General features: G+C 39.7%; 1 protein-coding gene across 1 annotated transcript; it reads right to left on the bottom strand.

Moving 5' to 3' along the window:
- Window positions 1-16,632: 16,632 nt before the first annotated feature.
- LOC110950670 (endothelin-2) lies at window positions 16,633-18,589 on the bottom strand. Its single transcript, XM_022193403.2, has 4 exons — window positions 18,318-18,589; window positions 17,507-17,663; window positions 17,171-17,284; window positions 16,633-16,639 (listed from the first exon to the last, which is right to left on the bottom strand). The coding sequence occupies exons 1-4, from the start codon at window positions 18,403-18,405 to the stop codon at window positions 16,633-16,635; spliced, it is 366 nt and encodes a 121-aa protein (XP_022049095.2). The 5' UTR covers window positions 18,406-18,589.
- Window positions 18,590-24,481: the final 5,892 nt, after the last annotated feature.

The following is a 24,481-nucleotide window of genomic DNA, read 5'->3' on the forward strand; positions in this document are numbered from 1 at the left end:
CCAGCAGGCATTGCGGTGCGCCGATCAGGGGGTGGGGGGAGGGGGAGAGGGGGGTGGGGGTGGAGGAGCATACCGTTATATTGTCCAGCTCCTCACTGTGAGGATGACTGAGGACTCTGCTCACTCTGCTCCTCCTTTATGCATCATGGAACAAAAAATACAAGGCCAACTCCAGTATACAGATTTTATCCTCTATATGACACCTTATTAACCTCGTATCCTTAAATATAATTTTAAATTAAAAGATTAATTTTAAAAGTACAGCTGAAAAGTTATGTAGTTTTTTTGTTTTTGTTTGGCTCATTTCTGCTTTTTTAAAAAATCATTTTAATATGTGCTTTTTTCATGTGTTTGATTTCCATCCATCCATCCATTATCCATACACCGCTTAATCTTCATTGGGGTCACGAGAAGTGCTGGAGCCTATCCTGGCCGACTTGGGGTGAAGGCAGGGGACACTGTGGACAGGTCGCCAGTCTGTTGCAGGGTTTGTGTTTAATTTGACACTTAAATATAGCTGTATGCAATCATTTCTACAGTTCAAAAATTTCAGTTAGCAGATGCTTTTTTCCCCAAAGCGACATACATCTGAGAGTAGATACAGCACAAGCAAGGATCTAGTCAGGAGAAACAAGAGTCATAGTAGGACTGTAGTGTCTACAGGCAGTAGATGTAGCTAATAGGGGTTTTTCTCTTCATGGTGTTCCATGAAGAGTTGAGTTTTTAATACTTTCTAACAGACTTAGAGTGACTCTGCAGATCGAATAGAGTTTGGTAACTCGTTTCACCATTCAGGAACCACAGAAGAGAGGAGTCTAGCTATCGACCAGCCCTGTTGTGGTGGTTGTATCAACTGCCTTTTGTTGGCCAAGCGCAGTGAGTGGGCAGGACTGTATATGTGAATGAGAGAGTTCAGGTAGGAGGGAGCTGTTTTCACTGTAGTTTTGAATGCAAGTGTTAGAGTTTTGAATTTTATACGGGCAGCAAATGGAAGCCAATGAAGCGATCTGAACAGCAGGGTGACATGATGATTGAAAACCAGACATGCTGCTGCATTCTGGATCTTCTGCAGAGGTTTGGCTGTGCATGCAAGGAGGCCTGGCAGTGAGGAGTTACAGTAGTTGATCCGTGATATTACGACAGCCTGGACCAGGAGCTGAGCTGCATGTTCAGACAGGGAGGATCTGATCTTCCTGATGCTGTACAGGGCGAATCAGCGCATCCGAGCCTTGAGGTTCAGTTGGTCATCGACCATGACACCCAAGTTTCTGGCACACCATGCGGCTTTGAGTTGATTCAAGCTTGATGATGATTTCTTGTTGAACAGAGGGACTGGCTGAGATGACAAGGAGCTCAGTCTTGCAGAACTTAAGATAAAGGTGGTGTTTTTCATTCATGCTGAGATATCTGCAAGGCAGGATGAGATTCAGGCAGAAACCATGTGGTCGCCTGAGGGGAACAACAGAAAGAGCTGGGTATCATCAGCATTTAAGGATTCCACATTTTGTAGAATTTTAAAGTGAAAATTGTTTAATAAAAACCCAAAGCACACATAAAAAATGAAGCGTTCTTCAGTTGCTGTGTCCTATTTCATAAGCACACAAGAAATAAAATAAAAAGTCATTGTAGCATGGAAAATGGTTTGGTACCTTTAAGGTCTACGTCATACTTTGTGCAATCACGAGTTCACTAGGATCCACACACGTCCACATGCAGCCTAAATTTGAGGAGATTTAATTACCAGATCAATAGTTGTCTTCTGTATGTATGAAATACATAAATGTGACCTGCATATATGACACCAAGTCCTCCAACAACAACTACACATCTGTGCTGTGCAGTGGAGTATAATCAAGGCTTAAGGCAAGTGTTATGCTTTTTTTATATACAGGTGTGCATGTGATGTGATTTCTTAAACCTTCTCAAGTCCACAAGAATCCACACAACCTCCTCCATAGATGTCAATGTGCAACCCAAAATTTGTGTCCATACGGTGAAAATGCAACAAGAACAGTACTGTGCAATGAGCAGAATATGTAGAAATGTCCTACTAGACATACATGGAACGGAGTCCTTCAAGAAAAATCAGGCAGATTAAAAAATGTGCATTATATCAACAACTGTGCAACCATGGGTGTCTGGAGGGGACACTTGAGGCTGTTATTATACTTTCCACATTAGCAGGGGTCTGCAACGTTTGACTGGATGTAAATTTCATCATCTTCCCAAATCCATAAGCGTCTGTGTGGCTCTGCACATAAGATAAGCTTAAAAAATAAGCACAGAGTAAAATGAAATGCAGTTTGGCACATCTCAGCTTGGTAGGAAGCTGGGGTCAGAGCAGGATCAGCCATGGAGCAGATAAGGTTAAGGGCCTTGCTCAAGGGCCCAACAATGGCAAATTGGCAGTGCTGGATCTTAAAACTCCCAGCTGACCTTTTATAGATTAGAAAAAGTAATATGATCACAACAATGATGCGCTCACAAAGGTGCCTTAAGGTGTTTGTGTGTGCATCCACATCAGAGTACAATCAAGGCCAATTCATGCTTTCCTTGTGGAATGGTACACATGACCTAAACTGAATCATTTCCCAATGTTTGCGAGAGTCCATGTTGACCCATCTGCGGACATTCACGTGCAGCAAAATTAATGTCCATGCAGCACCGAAGCTACAAGAGCAATAGTGAGCATGCTCAGCAGTAGTGTGCATCTGTGGAACACAGATATGACCACAGGACCAGAGTCCTCGCAGGGGACATCAGCGGACTAGAAAAGCAGCATAATGCTATGTGTACTCAGGTGTTTTAAAACATGATGGGTCATGCTGCTTTCCAGTATTGGATGCTTGTGTCAAGACAGAGGTCGACTTGTGACTCTCCAAAAAGAAAACCGATACAGACAACATCCTCTTAGAACTGCTTGCTGCACCGGATTGGACGAATACTTCCCTCATCGGCTTTCTGCTCCCAGATTTTGAACTACATGGTGGCTCATTTTGAAACTTTGGCTTATGTTTAAAATAGTTCACCAGAAAGAGTTTCTAAAAATACTGGAGGTAAGAATTAAGTCATGCATCTGATTAAGGGTTAGGGTTAGGGTTAGGGTTAGGGTTAGGTGCATGGAAGCTCCTGGTTTGCATAAAGTAGCCAAGACCTCAACCTTATGCAAATGAGGAGTGGTCAACATGATGCTCCACTACCCAGTACGGTATGTACTGAGCTGCTACCAGAATGCATTACATAGCTGCTTATATAGACAAAGAATGGAAAGCACAAAAATGATGGACACCATAACAGCAACAGCTACACATTTGTGCCGTCCACAGCTGTCCTTAGCAGCATACGCTTTAAATGCTTGATGCAACCAGCTGAGAGTTTTCCTGTTCTTGATTTTACTTTTTCAGTCACAGTTCCTTCCAGACCACTTCAAGTTCTGAGATATTTTTAGGCCATCTTGCACAGACAGCAGGATCTACCAGCAGATATTCAGCGGCCAGCGAGGGTCATTCAGATGTTTTCTGCTTGAGTTTCTTAAATGATAAATTCTGAAGCCTACTTTGGATCATTGTCTCGTGAAGAAGTCAGCTTGTTTTCAGTTTCTTGACTGGCTGCAGGGCATTTGCATCCAGTCTTTACGAATATTTAGTGGAATCCATCCATCCTTCAGTCTGTATAATGTTTTCGTGCTACTGGCTGCCAGACAACTCAAAACCAGAATATTTCCACCGCCATGTAAATCAGTTGGCAGCATGTTTTTTTCATCAAATGCTGCTCCTTTTTTCTTCTCAAATTTACATTTGGTGACTGTGGCTCAGTTTGAATTTGTTTCCAAAATGACTGTTTTATCCAGATGTTCCTTTGCATACTTCAGATGTTAGCTTCGAGATGAGGATGCAGGTAAGGTTTGCTTTTGATGACTCTCCTATGTAGAAGTTGTTGGTTAATCAACACTGCTGCACCACTTTTATTTGACAGTTTTCTTCGACTTCAAGATTTTATTTGGATTTCCAATGATCTCCTTAAAGCTGCTTTAAGGAGAAATCTGGAAAAAGAAGAAAAAATATAAGAATGTGAAATATACAGCCCTGCTCTCTTCTAAGCTCCTCCTACCAAACAAACAAATGCTTCAAATGCAAAGATTGTCAGGCTAACTTGTGGCTTCATCTGTGGTTCAAATCCCATTCTTCCATTTGAAAGTCCTCCATTTAATTGTGTAATTGGCAAAGATCCCCCATCGTAGGCAAGTTTTTCTAAAGCCTCGTAGCAAAGCTATGAGAAGGTGCAGAAGTCCAGTTTCCTCTCAGACCACTTTAATTGCAATACAAGGGTAATCTCAAAAATTCTCAGCCTCATCAGGAAACAAGGGGTGTAACTCCCATTTGGGGGCATTAATATATACTGTAAAGACTTATATCACTGTCCACAAAAGCTCAAATGTTTGATGCAATCAAAGAAAAAAGAGAGGAAGGCTTTGAAAGACTGTTGTTGCTCCATAACAATGCATCTATTCATACAGTACAGGTGGCAGAAGCAACCAAACGTGGCTATGGACTGTTGCACTAGCAACCCGACTCACCTGACCTAGTACCACCTGACCTCTGTTTCTCAAACTAAAATCCCCCTTCACCATTTCAAAGCGCTGATGAAGTCATTCATGCTGTTGAGGTTTATCTGGAGGCTCAAGTTTGGATCTTCTTCTTCAAAGATATAGCAAAGCTCGAACATCGGTGGACCAAATACATTGAAGTTAAAGGAGACTATGCTGGAAAATAATTCAAGAACAGTCTTTGTCCTGTCACATTTTCTGTCACATGTTCTGTTTTTGAAGTATCCCTCATATGCTTAAAGGTTAATGTGGGTTAGTATAGGATACTGCCTATTCCAGCTTTAACTGTAATTTCTTATTACCATTTGAGATATTTGAAATTAGTCCTCACTTTCTGTGTGGCTTTCAATAAGACTAATTTTCAATTGTCACTCAGTTAAGTGTTACAACAAGGTGTGAGGAGTTCATCTTCTCTGTAACTGTCATCAGCTGATGATTCATAATGACAAGTCTTGACCTGCATTATGAATCCTAACAAGTTATTTAAGGCCTAGCAATTTATATGACTTCTACTCTCCTCTATTTCACTCTCCATGCATTTGTACAACCACTGCATGTCATGAATTTTGTCTTCTTTAACCCGTAGTTTGTGTTTGACCTGCTCTTTGTCTTTCCTCATGTATGTCTGAGCTGCATGTTTTAGAGTTTTGCTTCCTACAAATGCTACTCAAAAGGATTTATCTGGTTTCTTTCATTAAGATAATGCTATGAGGTATTCATTGTACTATCTGAGGTGCCTTAAGATGACTTATGTTGTGAATTGGTCACAACATAAGTCATAAAATAACGTCATAATTAAACTGAATTTAATTGAAGTAGAAGGATTCCAATTAGATTTGTGTGAAACGAGTCATGTTTATTTGTTCTTTTCAACATATAGCCGCTTAAGGGAACTGACAAACAACAATACTCAGCCTTTTCACATTTCATTGTAAGTCAGAGCAGCACGTTTTGAAGTGGTGGAGAAACGAGGTAACACTTTTTGCAGTCTAAGTGAAATGATTCTAGTCTGAGTTTATGGTAGCCAGAGGCCATCTGCTGGCCAACTGCGGTGGCAACATGCTCTTCCATTGGATTCATTTGGCAGATTTACCCCAGAACAATAAACAGAGTTAAACTGTAGCTTAAAGATCTTTCTTTGCATGTATCAGCACAAAATATCAAGGTTAAGTTTGGTGTTATGTTGTAAAGGTAGTGGGAAAAATATATTAACCCAATAAAAGATAATAAATGGCTTTTATAACTACTAAAACACCAATACAAGGAAGTGTTGGAATCCTAGAGAAAACCAAAACCAATAAAATCTTTTCCTTCTTTTGTTTTATGTCCTTGCAGGTGTTTGATGGCACAAATATAAGAGCACCATATCTGAAATTCTACCCAGTTCAATAGTTTATCACGTGGCCATAATCCAAAAGCTCCCTAATGTTTGAGATTAGAAACAGTAACAGATAAGCTCCTGGTACCTGTCATTAAACTGTTTCTTTGAATGATACTTTTGTTCTATACTTTTAAAGTTACATATGAAATGTCAGTGATGTAATCACATTCAGCATTGTTTGGTAACACAAAAAGATAAATCACATTATATATTAACTCAGATAAGCACAAGAGAAGCTCGAGGCAGAATGACCCCGCAGGTACAGAGAACTTTTAAGTCAATATTTATTTTTTATAGCCTGTAAATGTTACAGAGAATAATGCACCATTTATCTGTCCCTTGTTACTGTGTTTGTGTTCAATGGATGGACAATTTTGGATTCAGCTGAAATGAAATGGACACAATTTGTTTCAGAAAGTTGAAAATATTTCGGTTTTGGCACAGTAAAAATGACAATATACAGTCATATTACTGATGTTGGTTGAGGTGGTTTTGTACTGAACTATATTTTATTTTGTTTGTGTGGTTTTTTATGTATATTTCTCAAGATTTCTTCTTTCAGTTTAAATTTATGAGCGGGACAGAATATAGCTACCACTAACTAGGATCTTAATGATAAAATATATTATTAAATGAACACCTTGATAACTGTGTCAGCAGTCCCTGCTCAAAGGGCATCATTTGGTTTATTTCTGTATTTTCATTGTGTAAAGTGGAATTGTGTTAAAAATATTAATTCAGCAAAACTTTAAGTGTGTCGAAAACACAAATGCAACTTTTCCTGACAGTACTGGATTGATGTGAACTGTACAAGTGTACCTAATGAAGTCAACAAAGAGTCTAAATCTGTGATAATAAGTATACATTCAGATTACAACAGAAAGGGCACATTTTGCCAGGTTTGAATTAATGTACCGTTTTGCACTGCGAAATATCTTGCAGGGGTATGTTTATCTCCAGAGGCCGTAAACAGCAGATACAGATTTGGCTGGTATCTCAGAGTGAAACAGATATCACTGATAAATTTTCCATAACGTCATAAATGGAGCACTTTCTTTGGAATGACATCGCCAGTGATAACAAGACCTTTTGATACACTGCCTCAAGGAGTGTCATGAAAAAAATGTAGTGGCAGTTTAGTGGCACTGACTGTTCGACCGCTACAGTGAGAGGATCTGGTGATTCTGTAACGTCGTTGTAGACATTTTCATGGATCCATTGGATTGGATCCATTTGTCCCGTTAGAGGGAAGAGTCACTGCTAATCAATGCAGTAGTTTTCTGAGTGATGACCTTTATCCTATGTTGAAACCTTTCTATCAAGTTGGGAGTGGTCTCTTCTAGGATGACAATGTACTTATCCATAGAACATGATGGGTCACTGAATGGCTTTGATGAAAATGACGAATCATATGCTTTGACCTTTGCAGTAACCCGGTCTCAACCCAACTGAACAGCTATGATAGATTGTGAACCAATGACCGGTGCTGTTTGCCACCATTATCAATACACCAAATGAAGAAATATTTATTGGATATTATCAGGACAGTAAAGCTCCAGAAGTTTGAAGAATTGATGCCAAGGTACACTAAAGCTGGTTGCAGACCAACATCTTGCATAGACACTTAATTAATGGTTGTGTATTTCTATCTGTCTTGAAAAAAACATGAGAACAACAGGGCTGAGATCTGGTGGGACTTCATGTTCCACATTGACAGGCAGTTGTTGGCCAACCAACCAGACTCAGAGGTGGTTGACAAAGAGCAGAAGAGGTCAGTTCTAAGAAATGTGGCAGCTGAGAGTAAAACGAGAAAGAAGGAGCATGGTGGACTCAAAAACTCAAAAGTACCAGTGGCTGAAGGAACAACTGAGATGGATGTGGAAGGTGAAGATCACAGCGGTTTGAGGAACAAGGCCAGACTGGGAGACTAGTTCACGCAGATTTCAGATACAACATCTGAGGTCTCTAAGCAGAAGAGAGCTGCTCAAACTCCTAGACCTCTGCTGGTAGAGGACTCAAGCTTCAGAAAGAACCATTTATACTGTTAGCAAATATAATCAAATGTATTTCTAGCAGCCAAAATATAATGATGGTCCTTTTTAAGAAGAGTGAAAGCCACATGAATAAACTTTAAGGATGATGTTTACATTTAAGAAAAGCCCATGTGGGTCGGTTAGACCTTGAGACTTGTGAAATCGATGGCCTGTATGTGAAGTCTGAAAAGAAGCTTTGATAAGGATGTTCTGTGAGCCTTCGGTACATTATTGGTAGGAGGCCTTGACTTTCAGGTCACAAGATACAAGGAGAACAAAGACTTTTCAGGGTTTGAATGCAAACTAATGCCTGCCGAGGTGATCAGGCACAATGTGGGGATGCAGCTCGTGACAGGAGGTGAGAATCAGGTGATAATTAAACTTTGGGAAGATCTATGATGCACTTTGGGCAGCATAAAGAAGCTTATTTAAGTTGGTGCTTCCTGTGACAACTTTCGCCGACCTCGAGACCACCTCAGTTTGTCGCTTGCGAGTCTTTGTGGTGTACAATCGATCTACAATTGAACTGAAGATAATGGACTCCTTACCAACTTTCTTTGTTTCTTAACTGTGCTCAGGTTGCCAAATCAGAAATTCATCACAATATATATATAGTTGTTTTTAGTAACAACTCCTTCACTATAAAGGATTGTATCATCCCTCCCTCTGTCCTACTTTGTTGACCATTCCTCTTTGTCAACTCTGACAAACATCTTCGTACCACACAGTGCAGCGCAGTATGGAACTGTCCCGGATGTTTTAAGCGGTTCCGATGTTAACACGAACAGGACGGGCAGCTGTCTCAGCCCACACATGGAAACTTGATCTTGTGCCCTGGTGGTAAAGAATCATTGCAATGCACAGTGGAGGGTAAAACACACACTTGTTTTTTGCTGTAAGGGTTAGTTTTTGGACCATGAGATCCGCTGCATGGCCTTTCTGCAAAACAACCCCCATGGTAAAGTCTCCAGCAACAGTTGTGTGTTTGTGCATGCTGTATGTATGTGTATGTGGGTGAAACACTGGGCTGTTGCTGCGCTGTACACTCTCCGGGAACAGCTGTGGAATATTCGACCACATCAGGGTTGTTCAACATCAAATCCAGGATCCTAGTTTGACATGTCTGCTGATGAATGGGGTGCTTATGAATGTATATGGAGGCCTAATAGGTTGCACTCCTTTACTATAACAAACGCTCATAAATACAGTAGCAGGCCTCATTTGACTTATGATGACCTGCAGGAGTACTTCTTGAAGGCACATTATTATTTTACAGCGTTAACATATGAGCATAACTTTCTTGATTTACTGCAGTGCTCCGTTCGCTCGGCTGAAAAGACGTACGATACAGAGGGCTATTTTAGGAGAGGGAACATGCTGTTTCCAATCATGATCAATGCCAGTTGGCTATGACCCAAAAAATGTCTGTGGAGTAAAACAGAACGCAATGCACTAAAGCATTTAAGGAATGTTTACAGAGTGCGTAGAATCGGCATGGCTTCCGTGTTATGTGATGTGACCATTGGGAGATAAATATACCACTGGGCTCATTGGGGGTACACTAAATGATTCATTTAGAGGGTTTTAGTGCTTTCCATCCTTATGAATAAATGACATTATAACTTAACAGTACATCTATGCTACACATGCATGAAGTCAGTCTTAATGTGTATAAATGTATCAGTGCATAAGTGATATTTGGAGAGCTTCAGTGTGTTAATATTAGGAACTGCACCAGTGATATTAGCAGCAGGAGAGAAGTTAAACCCAAAGTCATGACTTTAGAGAGCACACAGTTTCCCCCGGTACAGACTGTACTGTACCTGCAGAGTAAGACATGGAAAGATTTTCTTCCGAATAAATATTGAGTTATGACTTCACGTTTCATATATACAATATCAGCATCTCATGTGATAAGATTACAGAGAGACAGGAAATTCATCGGGGGAAAATTGTAGTTTCAGTATTGGTTATGCAACTGTTGCAAATCACAATGTACAAAATTCAGCTTTGTTTTGTGCTTTTTTTGTTATTTATCCAAATGGAAAAGACATCCACACATGTTAAATGGTTTTTGCAGAAAGCAGCAGCTGAGAGAGAGTATTTGGCCTCTTTTGTGAAATAAAAACAAAGAAGCACCAAAGTCTCAACATAGGTTACCTGGGGAGTGGGGACATTGCAATCACGGCATGTAGCTTCACCACATGTGACCCAGATGAATGAAAAGAATGTACAATAAATCCTGAGTATGACATTCCAAAAACACAGCTTACATGGCATAAGTGATGCTATTTTTTTAAACAGAATTGATTGTCCCTAGATGAAATGTTTAGCAACTCCATAAAGAGTCTGAATCATCCCGAGTCAACCTGAACAATCATGTGAAAAGTAAAGCTGTAAAAAAAAGAATTTTTGATTGTAAAGATATGAATGTTCATATCTTAGATGATCCCTTTTTATGCTATGTTGTAAAGTAAATCTTTATCTTACAGCAGATCATTTCAATTTAATTAAAATTTTAAAGCAGCAGCGTCACACTGTAGTGTGTGCCAGCAGTTTCTTCTCTTTTTGAGTCTGATATAACAATTCTAAAGTTTTACTGAGGAGACCAAAGCGTCATACATCGGAGAGTAGATACAACACAAGCAAGGCAAGGCAACTATATCTGTATAGCACTGTTCATACAAAAGGCAGTTCAAGGTGTTTTGCAATGGAAAAGAAATACATTCAGAAAAATGATTTAAAGGTAGATGCACATTAAAATGATAAAAACAAATAAAACGTAAGTAGACATTAAGATCTTAAAAGTGCATCAAAGGGCAAGAAAATAGATTGAGCGTCTAAGAGAAAGCTGCAATAAACAATATGGTTTTCAGGCCTAATTTTAAAGGTCCAACATTTTGAGCAAACCTCAGGTGTTCCACAGGTGAGGAGCATAATAGCTGAAGATCTAGTCGGGAGAAAACAACCTGGATAAGTGCCATAAACAAGTTCAAGTATGACAACAGGACCATGGTGCCTAAAGGCAGTGCGGATGTAATCGGGAATTTTATTTATTTATTTATTTATTTGCTTTCAATCAAGGGCAAAGGTGTTTAGTGAAGAGCTGGGTTTTTAGTCTTTTCTTAATAAGGCTGAGAGAGACTCTGCAGATCGAACAGTTTGGTTACTCATTCTACCACAGAGGAGAACCACAGAGGAGAAGAGCCTAGTTATTGACCGGCCCTGTTGTGATGGCTGCATCAGGCGCCTTTTGTTGCCTGAGTGTAGTGAGCGGTAGGGAGTGTAGACCTGAATAAGCGAGTTCAGGTAGGAGGAAGCTGTTTTCATTGTAGTTTTGAAAGCAAGCGTATTATCTGTCTATTTTTCTTGAACAGGGCAACTAAGAGCAATAACGTTTAACCTGTACTCCTCACAGACCAACACTACAGTCACATAAGTGCATAAAAGAACCAAACAACACAAGAGATAGCAACGAAAGAAGAGGTGCAAGTTTGTTTGGACAGTGAAGAGGACTTCATGTTTTGAGTACTGTAATTGCAATACATCATGGTAATCAACAGGTAATAATAAAGATAGATGCAGGTGATGAGGACATCCCAGATGACTTAGGATGAAGAGAGGGTGCACTGGGACAGGTTGCCAGCCAATCACAGGGTACACAGAGAGACAACAAGCCCACCCACATTCAGACAATTTAGAGTCACCAATTAACCTCAGCATGTTTTTTGAGTACCTGGTGAGAACATGTTAACTCCATACAGAAAGACCCAAGGCCGAGAATTGAGCCCAGGACCGTCTAGGTGTGAGGTCGACGGTGTTAACCACTTTAACACCGTCCCACCCAGTTTAAATCAATGAGAGATCATTTTTAATCTTGTAAATGTTGCAAGGAGGTCTCTAGGCTGCCTTGTAAGGCATGAGGAAAACAAAGATCATGCTAGCGAACAAAATGCGGCCTGTATATTGAAAGCTGTATTCATTTTAATTAATAAAAATTTTTAAAAATCAAACAGCAGGAATGATAATAAAAAAAAAACTTACATGAAAACGTCCATAAATTGGATTCAGCAGTCAGGAGCGCTGCTTTGTCTTTCCAACCAAACCGTACTCTCTCTTTACTCCCAATACCCTCTTACATATATGGTAAGGGGCTGCTTCTCCAGTTTAAACTGGCCAATCAGGATATATCAATAATCCAATCACATTTGAGACTTTGATAGATTAAAGTTCCATGAAATAAAACAGGTGCCCACTCACCTGATTGTCATCTCTTTTCATTCAAAATAACCTGATGATAATTTCACCTTCAAATTATCTGCTCATATCCTTGAGATTCACGTGCTTTTCCCACTCACAGATGTGTAGCATTGCATCCTTAACCTCAATGCACAAATGACCATGGCATTTCATAAAGTGTTTAAGTGGGTTCTTTCTATCTACCATTAGATTGTGTGAATATCTGATAATGTGTTTGGTCATAATGATTGATGAATGATATAACAGCAGCCTCTAAGAGTTAAAATGCTACTAAGTACAATACAATACAATACAAGAACTTTATTTACTTGTTCTCAGAGGGATAGAGAATAGGTTTACTAATAACACTAACAGTGGTTCTTATGCTCTCAGTTGATGTCTCTCTCTGCATCAGTTCAACAAACATTGCAGGAAAAAATAATCTATCTTATTCAAAGGTTGCAGTGACATATTTTTTGCTGTGTTGACAACTTCACTGTATCGACCAGCTTCTTTTTCTTTTCTTTTCTTTCTTTTTTTTTTTACACATTTGGCTCACACACAGCAATAATGCATTTAGCTATAGACAGCAAACATAAATCCAGTACTCACTCTCTTTTAGTTTTGTGTTTTGTCTCCATACTATCTCCCGTGGAAGAATTTTTTTGCTACCAAATGTTCCACCAATGTTCACCAGGTGCAGGTAGTTTTATACAGACACTTTAGAAAAAACGTTGCCACTTGAAAACAGCTGCCTGTTCAGGTTATGAGAGTGGTCAGAGTGACGCAAAGCACTAAAGCTGCAGCTGAGCTGAGCAGTCAGCTGAGAATCACTATACAGCTCCATAAAGCAAAGGGGAGCGGCAGGTTTAAGTGATAATTCTTTCTTCAGGTTATGTCTGGTTAATTTCTCAACGGCCTGTTTCACATAAGAATTAAAAAAACCAAACAATAGATCATCCACCAAACCAATATCTTTAGAAAATATAATGTCCTCATGTTTGGATTGACTTTTTGTTTTTATTCTGATGTGGTGTGTAGAGATCTACAAGAAGTGACCGCGGTTTCGCAAGTTTGGGAGACCTTCTTTTGAATGCAGATAATTAGACAGATGGACGGACAGCAACAGACAGAAATTTCAACCTTTATTGATCCCACAGCAGGGAGAGTTTGGCAAATTACTTATTTACAAGTGCAATTCACACTTATGTTGTGTTGTTTTGTTGGTGTTTAGAAGAAAATTAGGACACATTTTACACACTTACATTGCAATTTTCAGCATACAATCTAAATGACAAAAGACGCCATCTTTGACTCACATCTCATGTTTTGAGCCTCCACTTCAAAGCGTAACTGCATTCATTCATTTAAGAACGCTGGCTTGTGTGCGACCATTCCGTCTCATTGTCAATCAAGTACGATGTTTATCTACCTGTAGGCTTGTAATGCTGTACTATCAGCTCTCATCAATTACAACTGCTTTTGTTGACAGAGGCGGAGAACACATTATACCATTTTAAACGAGACAGCGGTGCCTGCCTGCCTGCTTTGGAACTGATTTTAAGTTCCTTTCATAGGTTTATAAAACTCTTAATTGTCCTACCTGTTTATTGGATTTGCATTCATCCCTTGAACCATAGAGTGCTTTAGTTGTGTCCTTTTAATGAAATTCAAAGGCAGGGTAAAATCCCACAATGAGGAAGCGTTTTGTTATTACGGTGTCTGGAATAACCTTCCTGAAGGCCTGAGGGCAGCAGAGAGTGTTGCCTCTTTAATATGACTTTCAATAGATCTTATTTTTTTTAAAAATATTTATTTATGAATTTTTGTAAATTTGTCTCTATATTTATGCAATTTAGTGTGCTCTATCTGCCTTTTAACAGTTTACGTCACTATTATTTCCTTATTTCAACTTGCCCTGCCTCTGGTGTTTCCTCACCGCATGTATTTGCATTTATGACAGTATTTACCTACTTATGTACGTCCTCAGGCCTTGGTTTATTGAGTGCTGTATTTATAACTTAATGTTTACAGGAGCATTGGGTGGGGATTGTTTTTCACTATTTGCTCCTGTTTGTCCTAGAAAACACTTTATGCTATATTTCACGTGTATGACAAGTGCTATACAAATAAAGTCTGATTAATTCACTGACATTTTTATCAATTTGATGGACAGCTGCAGTTGTGCAACAAAGATAAAAGGCAAATATTCAAAAATATGGGGCTTGATCATCTAGACAAGGCTTAACCAGGCCTTTACAAAGCAACTCATGAACTGGTAACAGTTAAAAAGTTGTTTTGCTGGAACCCAGTAAATTTCCTCCATCTGTGGTGGCGACAGTCAGTTGGTTCACTGGTGTCTCTCCAGTTCCAGCACCATGGACAGAGTTTCCACTGAGTCAGCCGGAGGTTTTCTCACGCCGAGCTGCTGGAGTCACATTCCCTCATGTCAGTTAATCTTTAATCAGCGTCTCAATGTTTTCTTTTATATGATCTTTATTGCTTTTACAGCCTAGTCAATACTTGTCTTTATTACTATTGTTCTTAGCAACTGGGACAAGAAATGCCTCAGTTTGAAATGAATCACCACAACACCAATCTGCAGTGACAGCATAAAGACTTCCTGTCATTCCCTTCTCTCTCGTCTGTGGAGCGGAGTGTTTTCAGTTTTGTTGTGGAAGATCCAGACAACAGTTCAGTTTCGGATGTTGATTATGGCAGAGCAGAGGAAGTTGCGCACAACTCTGTGGATGGCCGGAGCCTATTTATGATGCAGCCTTGAAGCCTCACTGTGGCTCTGCTCAGGCCTGTTTGGGAAAGACGGCTGCAGGGGGTCTCCTCAGGAAAAGCAGAAATGCAACTCAGTCAAGTAGAAAAACTCCCAAAATTAAATGCACGGTATTGTTAATCAGTGTTATTAAATTAGGACAGCAAAAGCAGGTCAAATCGCTTTTAAGTGCTTATGTTCAGGTTTGCATGGATCGCATGTACTGTAAAAGGGTGACGGGGCTCTTTTGTACCTCCCCTCTCACCCCTCGAGTTACAAAACGCTGCATTCTTTCCACAGATCCTTATGATAACACAGGCTGCCACCGCCTTTGAAAAGCAGGTAAACGCTTTATTGATGTGAGCGGAGATTCCTGAACCATTCATCCATGTCAGGCCTCCTCTTAGAAGTCAGAATGTGTTTGCTACTCGCACAATTGAATCACACATGCCGCTCGGGAGAGTTTTATTTTGTCTGAAATTAGTCTTTCCCTATGATTTCTTTCACAGTACTCACTTTATTTGCTTTGCTAAAGCAAACAGAGGAGGCTATAAATGTGGAAATATGACACAAAAAGATCAGGCTTGAAAACATAATCTTCGAGACTGTTTTTTTCTATTGACGCTCCTATGACTACCATGACCTGGATGACTGAGAATCCACACAAACATCATTTTTAGAGGGTTTTTTTTTTTTGCCTTAATGTAGGTGCAGCTTTACCAGGTAGGCTACCTGAAATTTGATTTATAATTACATTCAAGAACTACAAAAACAGACTGTTATAATTCAAATTTATTCACTTTTGCAAACAAAATCCCATGATACAGAGACATTATTTTCAGTATTTTAATCACAATCCTTTGGGTATCTCAAACAAAAGTAAATATATAATATAACTCTATGATCGTAATATACAAGTGATAGATGCAAAATAAAAAACAAAAAAATTAACAATAAATATGAAATGATATATATAAAAATGATATGTAGTCCAGAAATTCCGGTACTTTGCATGTACAGTATATATGTCCTTTCCGTGGCTTTTCTCAGTGCTTTTCTGGCCATTTTTTTTCTGCACAGTATCACAGAGACAATCGCTCTTAAAAACCAGACAGCCGTGAGTCAAACAGAACTTGATAGCAGCTCCTATCAATTGTCATCCTCACATCTGTTTCCATCATACATCTGCAGGACTCCGTTGCATTTTTCACCCTCCTGTCATCGCGGGTACAAACAGACATCGTTGTGGCACTGTGCCTCCCTGCGTTGGATGCGTCTCTCAGCAGCCCTTTGTTTCCCTCCTCTCTATAAAGGAGCGTCATTTGTTCAGGTGCTCGCTGCTCTCTTTCACTCTCACTGCTTCGACACTCTCTTAAGCGAGTGATCTTCCTTTTGAGCTGCAGGAGGCTCGTCTCTGCCTGAATCAGGAGCCTCTGGAGTTTCTTGACTGCAGCTCTGCACAGAGACAAAAAGTCAGTCACTAAATGTAGCCAAAATTTAAGTCAAACTTAAGTCAAACTGTGCTTATTCTTTTATTATTAGCATGTTTTCCAAAGCTCACCTCAGGATTCGAGTAGTGGAGCTGCTGTTTCTTCACAGATTGCCTTCAGAAGCTGCAAAAAGGAAACATCAGAGTTAACCAACCTGACCCCCAACTTTGAAACACACTTAATGTTCCTGTTTGCTACTTTAAAATGCTTTATTGATGCTGCTGTAGGCTGCTTGCATGGCAACCTCTAATTCTTTTTAACAATCTCAGTAACCTAGAAAACAAATCTTATCTTATGGGGCTCACTAAATATTTTATGTTGTAACCACATCAGCAGAGTTCATGTTTGTTCTCACGTGTTGCCTCCTGCTTTTGGTTCTACATATTACTTCCTTAACTTTTCACTCCCTCCACCAGCCTCCTACACCACCTCCTCCTCAGAGCCAATGAAAAACAACCTGTTGCCGAACTTTGAGATTTATTTCCAGTCCCTAGGCTCTCAGCTGTATTGTTTTGGTGATCACACCTCACTGGCACACTAACAACACATTTAGGCTTCCTCCACTCCCTGCCCTCCTCCAAGAAAGACAACACCTTCCTCTACAAACAGAACTTTTGAGCCTTTTAACTGTTTTTGGATCTAGGAGATGCTCACCTGAGATGGCAGAAGGTGGTGCAGGTTTGATCGTCGGGGTTGGCACAGGCGCAGCGGCTGGTGGACCTTCTGCGTCGAGACAAAGCGCTGCCAAGGCCGTAAACTGTTGTCTTGCTGCAGAGGGAGCAAGGTAGACTCATGATATAAACACTCTGCAGACTTTGCTCTTTGATACTTGGCCCACTGCCCATTTAATTGCACGGTGATAGCGGGATCATTCTGCAGCTTCTGGCCTCATACTGAGACACTCGGTGTTGCAATCCAACTTAATCTCACTAACTGATTACAGTGCAGCTCCACATGTTCAAAACATCCTTTGTTTCCCTTCATGCTCACCTGGGTGTATTGACCCAGATGATATCCAGGTGCCAGAAGTAGTGGCACTCGGGTGTCCAGCAAGGTGCTGCAGCACAGCGTTTGGTCCTCACTTTGTGTGCTGGGACACCGTCAGTGGACTCCACTTCCAGCTGTTTCATCACCGGAAGACCCAAACCTGGTCAGAGTCAAAGGGTCAGTCAGTAACAGCGAAACAACACATCATCAGCTTCAGCCACGTGTCAGTACCACTCTCTGCTTGTGTTTTCAAAATAATAGCGCAGACAGATGTGTTACGCTAAATTATTTTGCATTTTCTTCACAAAATTCAATATTTTTTCCCTACAAAACTGAGCGCATCAAAAAATAAACAATAAAATAACATGAATGTCTTTGGTTATGACATGCTAAAATTCACAATGTATCTAATGCAAAACTTGCATAACATGTCACTCTGTCATGGCTGCCTTAAATTTTCCTGTATGTTATGTTATACTGTATGTCAACACAACAGTAAAAAAAATTAAAAAAACCCTTGAAAGTTAAACTGAGCTACTGTTGATAAATGGATCCTATTATGTTTCACGAGCTCTTACCAAAACATGTGTGTGCACCAGCATGCAGCGATCAGTGCTTCTGTGTGCACAGTGTGACTGAGATTAATGCCAGTGTATGTATTCGAGTCACAGTCTACAAGCAGCCTTACAAAACATCTCTTTCAGCTGAAATACAGATGATCGTGGCTGCTGATGAACTTCCAGCTCAACTCATGCACATCCTACTATAGCAGAGTTACTGTTTTTTAAAATGCATTTTTTAAAATTAGACTCACCGTCCTGCATTGAAGCCCAAATTGTGACGAGGAGAAGAATGCTGCTTTGAGTAGTCATGGTTGATATCTGCAGGATGGAGCTCTGCATGGAGGATCTTCTGTATATCCAGTTGCAGAGGTGGTTTGTTGTGCTGCTGTGGTTTATCTGGAGGTGCCTGAACTCTGCCACTTCTTTTATACTGCTCCTCTCCTCTCCTCCTGTGATGTCATGCAAAAAGCCCCGCCCACTTCTGGTTGTGGTGGAGCCACAGTGGGCGACCCCAGGGTGTTCGAACCTGAACACATTCACGAATATCTGCTGCTTTGTCGCTTCCCTGTGTGACAGAGAAATGTCATTCATCAGCTTTACATGGTGGCTTCAGGGTGGGAGAAAAGAGATGGAGGAAGACATGGATGTTTTGGAGAAGGATTAGAGAAAATCATCCACTAAACTGATACATGCATCCTGATATGAGAATATGGGGGAGACCAGGACAATGGAGCATGGTGACCCATGGAAACACGTGTAGGAAGAGACCAGAGGGAAGTGTAGCGATATGATGACGTGCAATGGAGGTTTCTCTACTGGAACAATGATAAATAAAGGTTATTCCCTGATATTAGATCCAGATATTCAAATCACACAGCAGAGACTTTTTGTTTCCAAAGTCCAAAACTAAACTTGTGAAGCTCCTGATACAAGGACTGGCACCGAAATTTCAGAGACAATAGTGACAGTCCAGTTCTGAATTTTTATTTGAATGACTGGTGTTTGAAGCTGTAACACTGACAAAAAGAGGAATGGTTGGAGCAACAATTGGCAACGCACAGTTGAAGTAAATCTATCCGAGTAAAAGAATACACAACATTAAATCCACTAGTCCAGGTTAGATGTACTGAAATCATTTGATTCCACTCAGCAGTTGCATTTCTGTAACTTCATTTTAAAGGAAACTTCACTCAAGTTTCCAGTCTTTCCATTTGCTATTCGCTTATCCAAACCTGAAGTTCACAACATGTTTTTCTCATTACAAGTCCAAGTTTCTTTCAATTTTCTGCATCTCAGCCGCTGTTTTCTCGAATAGGATCGCGGAAATGGTGGTTGACTTGCGCGAAAGCGAACAGAACTTGGACATTATGGGTGTCAGAATGCTAAAGCAGCAGCAATAATAATTTTTGCACTTTTACCAAAACTAGAATCCAGTTTTAAAAGACAAGGTGTACAGAACATTAATCTGGTCCATCTCCATAAGCAGAAAGACAAATGAGATTCATTGGGAACATTATTTTGTTCAAGTACAGTTCAAATACTTTTTTTTGCAGTGTAGTTGAAAAGCCCATTAGCACTCCTAGTTTTAGCAGAAGATCAGAAGTTTTAAACGGTGCAACTATACAAACTCAGAGCCACAAGTCCAGTCCTTGCTGGCTGACGTTGCCCCTTTGTTCTGTGAGTTCAGGCTAAGATGTTAGAAGAAAGAGACTGACAACTTCAAAAATCCTCATTAGGAATCTGTGGGAGAATTTCGCAATACCAAAGATGGCGCCTGTATGACACATGTCCCACCTCTCTCTCATAAGGCCAATAATCTGAGTGACACATCCAGCCAATCAAGTTATTCCGCTGATGCAACTGTGGTGCCATGAAACTGATGCAATTGTGTCACACAACTATAACAGTAAGGTGGAAAAAGGCTTTTTAAAGCTTATTTTAGGCAAAGTTAACAAATTTAAAAGCTTTTTTAAACCTTTTTTTTGTCAGATTTTACTGAGGATTCTAAATTTGCAGTTCATATGTTCTATTTGTTCATTTAGAAAGGGATTTACCTCGTTAGCCCAACATGCCTGCTTGGAGGTGTTACCAAGATGGCTGCCGACTGATGAGACTCACCTATGAGGATGTTAGTTCAGGTTTGACTGTAGATATAATCTGGCCAAATGCAATATCAATAGATTTAGGACGTCATTTGTTCTTGCTGCTATTTGTCATTTGAACAGCTTGATGTAATTCTATTTTTGTGTTAATTGCTAGCATGTTGTTTGTTGATGATGAGTGTATTTACTGCTAGCTGCCCAATAAAATGGGATAATATAGTTATCTCTACTTGAATGCCAAGAATTCCAATGGTAATACTATAATATTTGACATAATTTGGTTAATTTGGTTTGCACAGTTTGGACTTTCTAAACACAGCAGCCATGTATTTTCCAAGAACAACGTACCAGATGACAGTGTTTAAAACAGTGACAGTAGATGGATTTCCTTTGGCACAAACACTGACAGGAACTGGCCCCAGTAATGAACCCTTTCAGCCTTTTTATTTCCATTGTGATGTAAGATACATCATGTCCAACTGCCCCAAGCAATAGAACAATCAAAGTTTGTTATGTTAGCTTATATGAAGAAGGGATTTTGACCAGAATATCGAGAAGCAGAAAAACTAGTGCATGTTGTTGTTTTTTGTCTTACCCGATTTTAACCAGATGCGTACAGCAGATTTTCAGGGTTGTTCAGAAGTGGTAGCCTGCCATGGGTACTTTAATCTCACCTGAAAATGGCCCTGAACACGATCCATAGTGCCGGTTTTTACAATGAGAACATGCTCCAAGGTTTCGACTGCCCTTAAATGGCCTTCATGTCCTTGCAAAGGAACTGAAAGGAGTAATTTACAGAGATGAACCTGAATAGATTTATCACCTGATAGAGACATTCTGTTATTGATTTGACCAGGCGGCCAGAAACATTCTCTATAACTGCTAGATGTGTCAAAAAGCAGCCTTTTCCAAACAAGTTTTCTGTATCAGCTTAAAAGGTGATGATATTCTAGTGTCTGAGTGTGTTTTTAGGTGTCTGAATTGTATTGTAGCATGAAATTTGACTGAATTCGCGCCTCCACCTAAAATGCAAACACAGATAATGCAGCCCATTCCTGCCCACAGACTGCAGGACTCCTGGTCCTGTCACACCTACATGATGCCAAGGCAGGTCAGCCATGCCAGAGTCACGCAGATAACCAAATGGCAGCCTTCATGCATGCTGATACAGTCAATACACATTCAGATTAGCAGTGTGGATACAGTCGCCACTGATTTATTTCCAACAGATGACAGACGATCAATTTCTGATAGGGAAATGAAGCAGCGAATGAGAAAACTTGGAGTATGTCATGCTGTCATTTATTACCACAGATTATTTTCCAGTGGAATTTTGAGCTTGTGAAGCTTCAGTGTTTTGGGGACGAAAACAAACTGACAGATGGGTGTGCTACCAGTTAACAGAATCAGCTGTTTGTGTACTATGAGGGCAGAAAATAACTTTCCATGAAACCTGACACCTGAACATATAGAGCAAACGGAGAGCAGACAGTAGTCCTCCTCCATGTGCTGTCATGGTAAAACTTTGATGATGGAAATATGCTGCAAAAAGAGAAAACTGATTTAAATTAAGCTTGGTTCACTTTAATTTTGCACAAAAGCTGTGGTTCACTTTAAACATGCGCTTTGACACCAATTTGCAGTTGTATATAGCGGTAAAACACTCACTTTCAATTTTAGTTTCACTCATTTAAAATGATTGAGATGCAAAACTAAACTATAAAATAAAAAAGAAATGAAATGATAATATAATTGCTATTTAATTGTTATTTATTCATTTTTTAAAACATTAAATTCGATTATTAATATGAAAAGAAGGATTTTTGGATATATGACATCAATAAAATAACCTATGATATGCTAAATGCCACTAATCATTGTTGATTTCAGAGATCTATTTATAGCATTTACATAGTAGTTTATTTTGTCAAATAAAAGACAAATATTTGTGAAATTACAGTAAATTTGCAAATGTATATTACCATTAAAATCTGCAAGTTTGAATAAATGATAAAATGAGGAAAACTGAAACATTTGGTTACAAAAAGACTAGAATTTTGCATTAGACATGTGCATTCACAGTTGATTTTTTTAAAGAATAATTGCTGTTTTTATGCATTTCAAAAATAAAGGGAAAAAATTTAAATTGAAAGGGAAATTATGTTGAATTACAGATTTTTTAGAAAGCATTTATTTATTTATTTATTGTGGATTTTTTTTATACCCTCTGAGCCCATTCACACAGTGTCTGTTTTGCATTTTAATGAAGACATCACCTCCTGAAGAAAAGAACAGAGCTATTTCTAAACAGTTTAAGGTACTTTAGCGTCTAATCCACAATCGGCCAGACTCTGCTCTGACATAAAGATGTTTGGACATGTGACGTGGCTTCCATACATTCTGCTTTGTGATTGTGTAGATTTTTAACATTCTTGCAGCTGAGGTTGTAAGTTCAGTTCCCTCAGGGGCACAGATGTGGGATCGACACGGCGCTTCAGGCCTCCTCGTCTCTGGCAAACAGCCAGTGAAAGGACAGGAGGAAAAGTGTCTCTGTACTCGACTAAACCCCTCAAGTTCCGTCCTGGAAGCTGTTTGTTTTTAATTAGTAATGTTACCTCCCTCTAACGCCGCACAGCTCTCTGTAACTTGTCAGCATGTTTGACAGGAGAGAAGAGGAATCATTCACTTCACACTGATGTACTGTCAGAGTTTAAAAATACAAAGTGCCCATTTTGTAACATCTTTTGTGGGAGATTTGATTCACACCGACTATCATTTGTTGGCTTCTTGTCAACAAACTTATGCTGAGTAATCTTTACATAACCCCTGTTCTAGTAGCGTCGTTAAACAAAGAAGCAAACGAGGGAATGACACACACTGCTGGAATGGAATGTGAATGGTACCTTTTATATGATTTTATATGTTTTAAACCTCTTGACGTACATTAAAAGCAGCACTTGACTCGAGGACTTGTACTGCATTCATTATGTGAGGTATGTCTTTGCGGATGCAAACCAAATCTTTAGACAGGATGAATCTTTCTGTTCTTGCCATAAAAATGAGAAATTAGTTACACAAGGAACTTGCTGCTGACCTATATAGCCAGCCGTATTTCCCGGATTTTACGACACATCATGTAAGATGGTTCAGAGCTGATAAGATGAATTTCTTTGAAAAGGTGTGTGTCGCCTGTTGACTTCAATTAAAAGCTAAACCAACGGAACCGGAATGAGGAAAACAATAAGGTTTCAGGACAACCTATTTCTAACGCACGAGCCGCTTGGATGAGAAAAATATTTGGATCGACACCTGAAGTTGGTGACATCTAGTGGTGGAGCTAAAGTCATGCTGCTGCCTGATGAGAGAAGTCTGGGAGCTTTGGTCAGATTGTACAGTCAAGCCTAGAACTATTCATGTCCATGCAAAATTCTGATTTAAAGTTATTTTTTTATTTGATCACTCAGGTGCTTCTGGCTGGAAACGACATAAATAAGTGACAAACATCAGTAAGACACTGGGTTAGAGTTGTCAACCGTGAACTTTGAATGTTTCCTCAATTTTTAGTATAAAAATGATTCATACCCCCAGTAATCAGTGGGAAAGCATTTATTTGCCTCCATATCAGGCAAACAGTTCTTGTAATCATTAACAGTCTGCACTAGGATTTTGTTCTTCTTTTTGATAATCTAGACATCTTTGAGGCTGAAAGATTCTCCACCCTCACTATGGTCTTCACTTCCTCTATAGATTCTCCATGGAATTCACGTCTTTTTCTCTTCACCATTTCTCCACTGGTGGTTCCCAAGAACCAGTTTCTCTGCAGACCGCCTGACTTTTTCCTCCAGAATGTTGTCCTATTTTCTTATGATGCTGTTTGACAAAGTTGTCAGGGCAATCAGCTAACCCCCCCCCCCAAAAAAAAAAAAGTATTACATTCCCACCAATTGTTGCCTGTATGACCGGTGTTCTCGGGGTCGAATACTTTTCCATTCCTTCGCCAAATGAAAGCTATGTTGTTGTTATTTTAAAAAGTTTATTTTTGTGCCATCAAACCACAAAGTTGATGACCAAAAGCTTTCTTTTGTGTCCAGGTGAGCTTCTGTGTGTTTGTCTTGGAGAAGTCGAATTCTCATTGTTTGGCATTCATGGAGACCGGCTTTTTTCTGTGTCTATTGGAGTGTTTAATTGAGATTTAGGTAGCAGAACTGCTCAGATTCATCAGATTAGTCTTGGTGGTGATCCTTGGATTCTTCTTGGCTTCTCATGCTACCATTCTTTCTAGAACAGAGGTCACTTCTAGCTTCCTACCATGG

The sequence above is a fragment of the Acanthochromis polyacanthus genome, chromosome 12 (genome assembly GCF_021347895.1).
Source record: "Acanthochromis polyacanthus isolate Apoly-LR-REF ecotype Palm Island chromosome 12, KAUST_Apoly_ChrSc, whole genome shotgun sequence".
NCBI lineage: Eukaryota > Metazoa > Chordata > Actinopteri > Pomacentridae > Acanthochromis > Acanthochromis polyacanthus.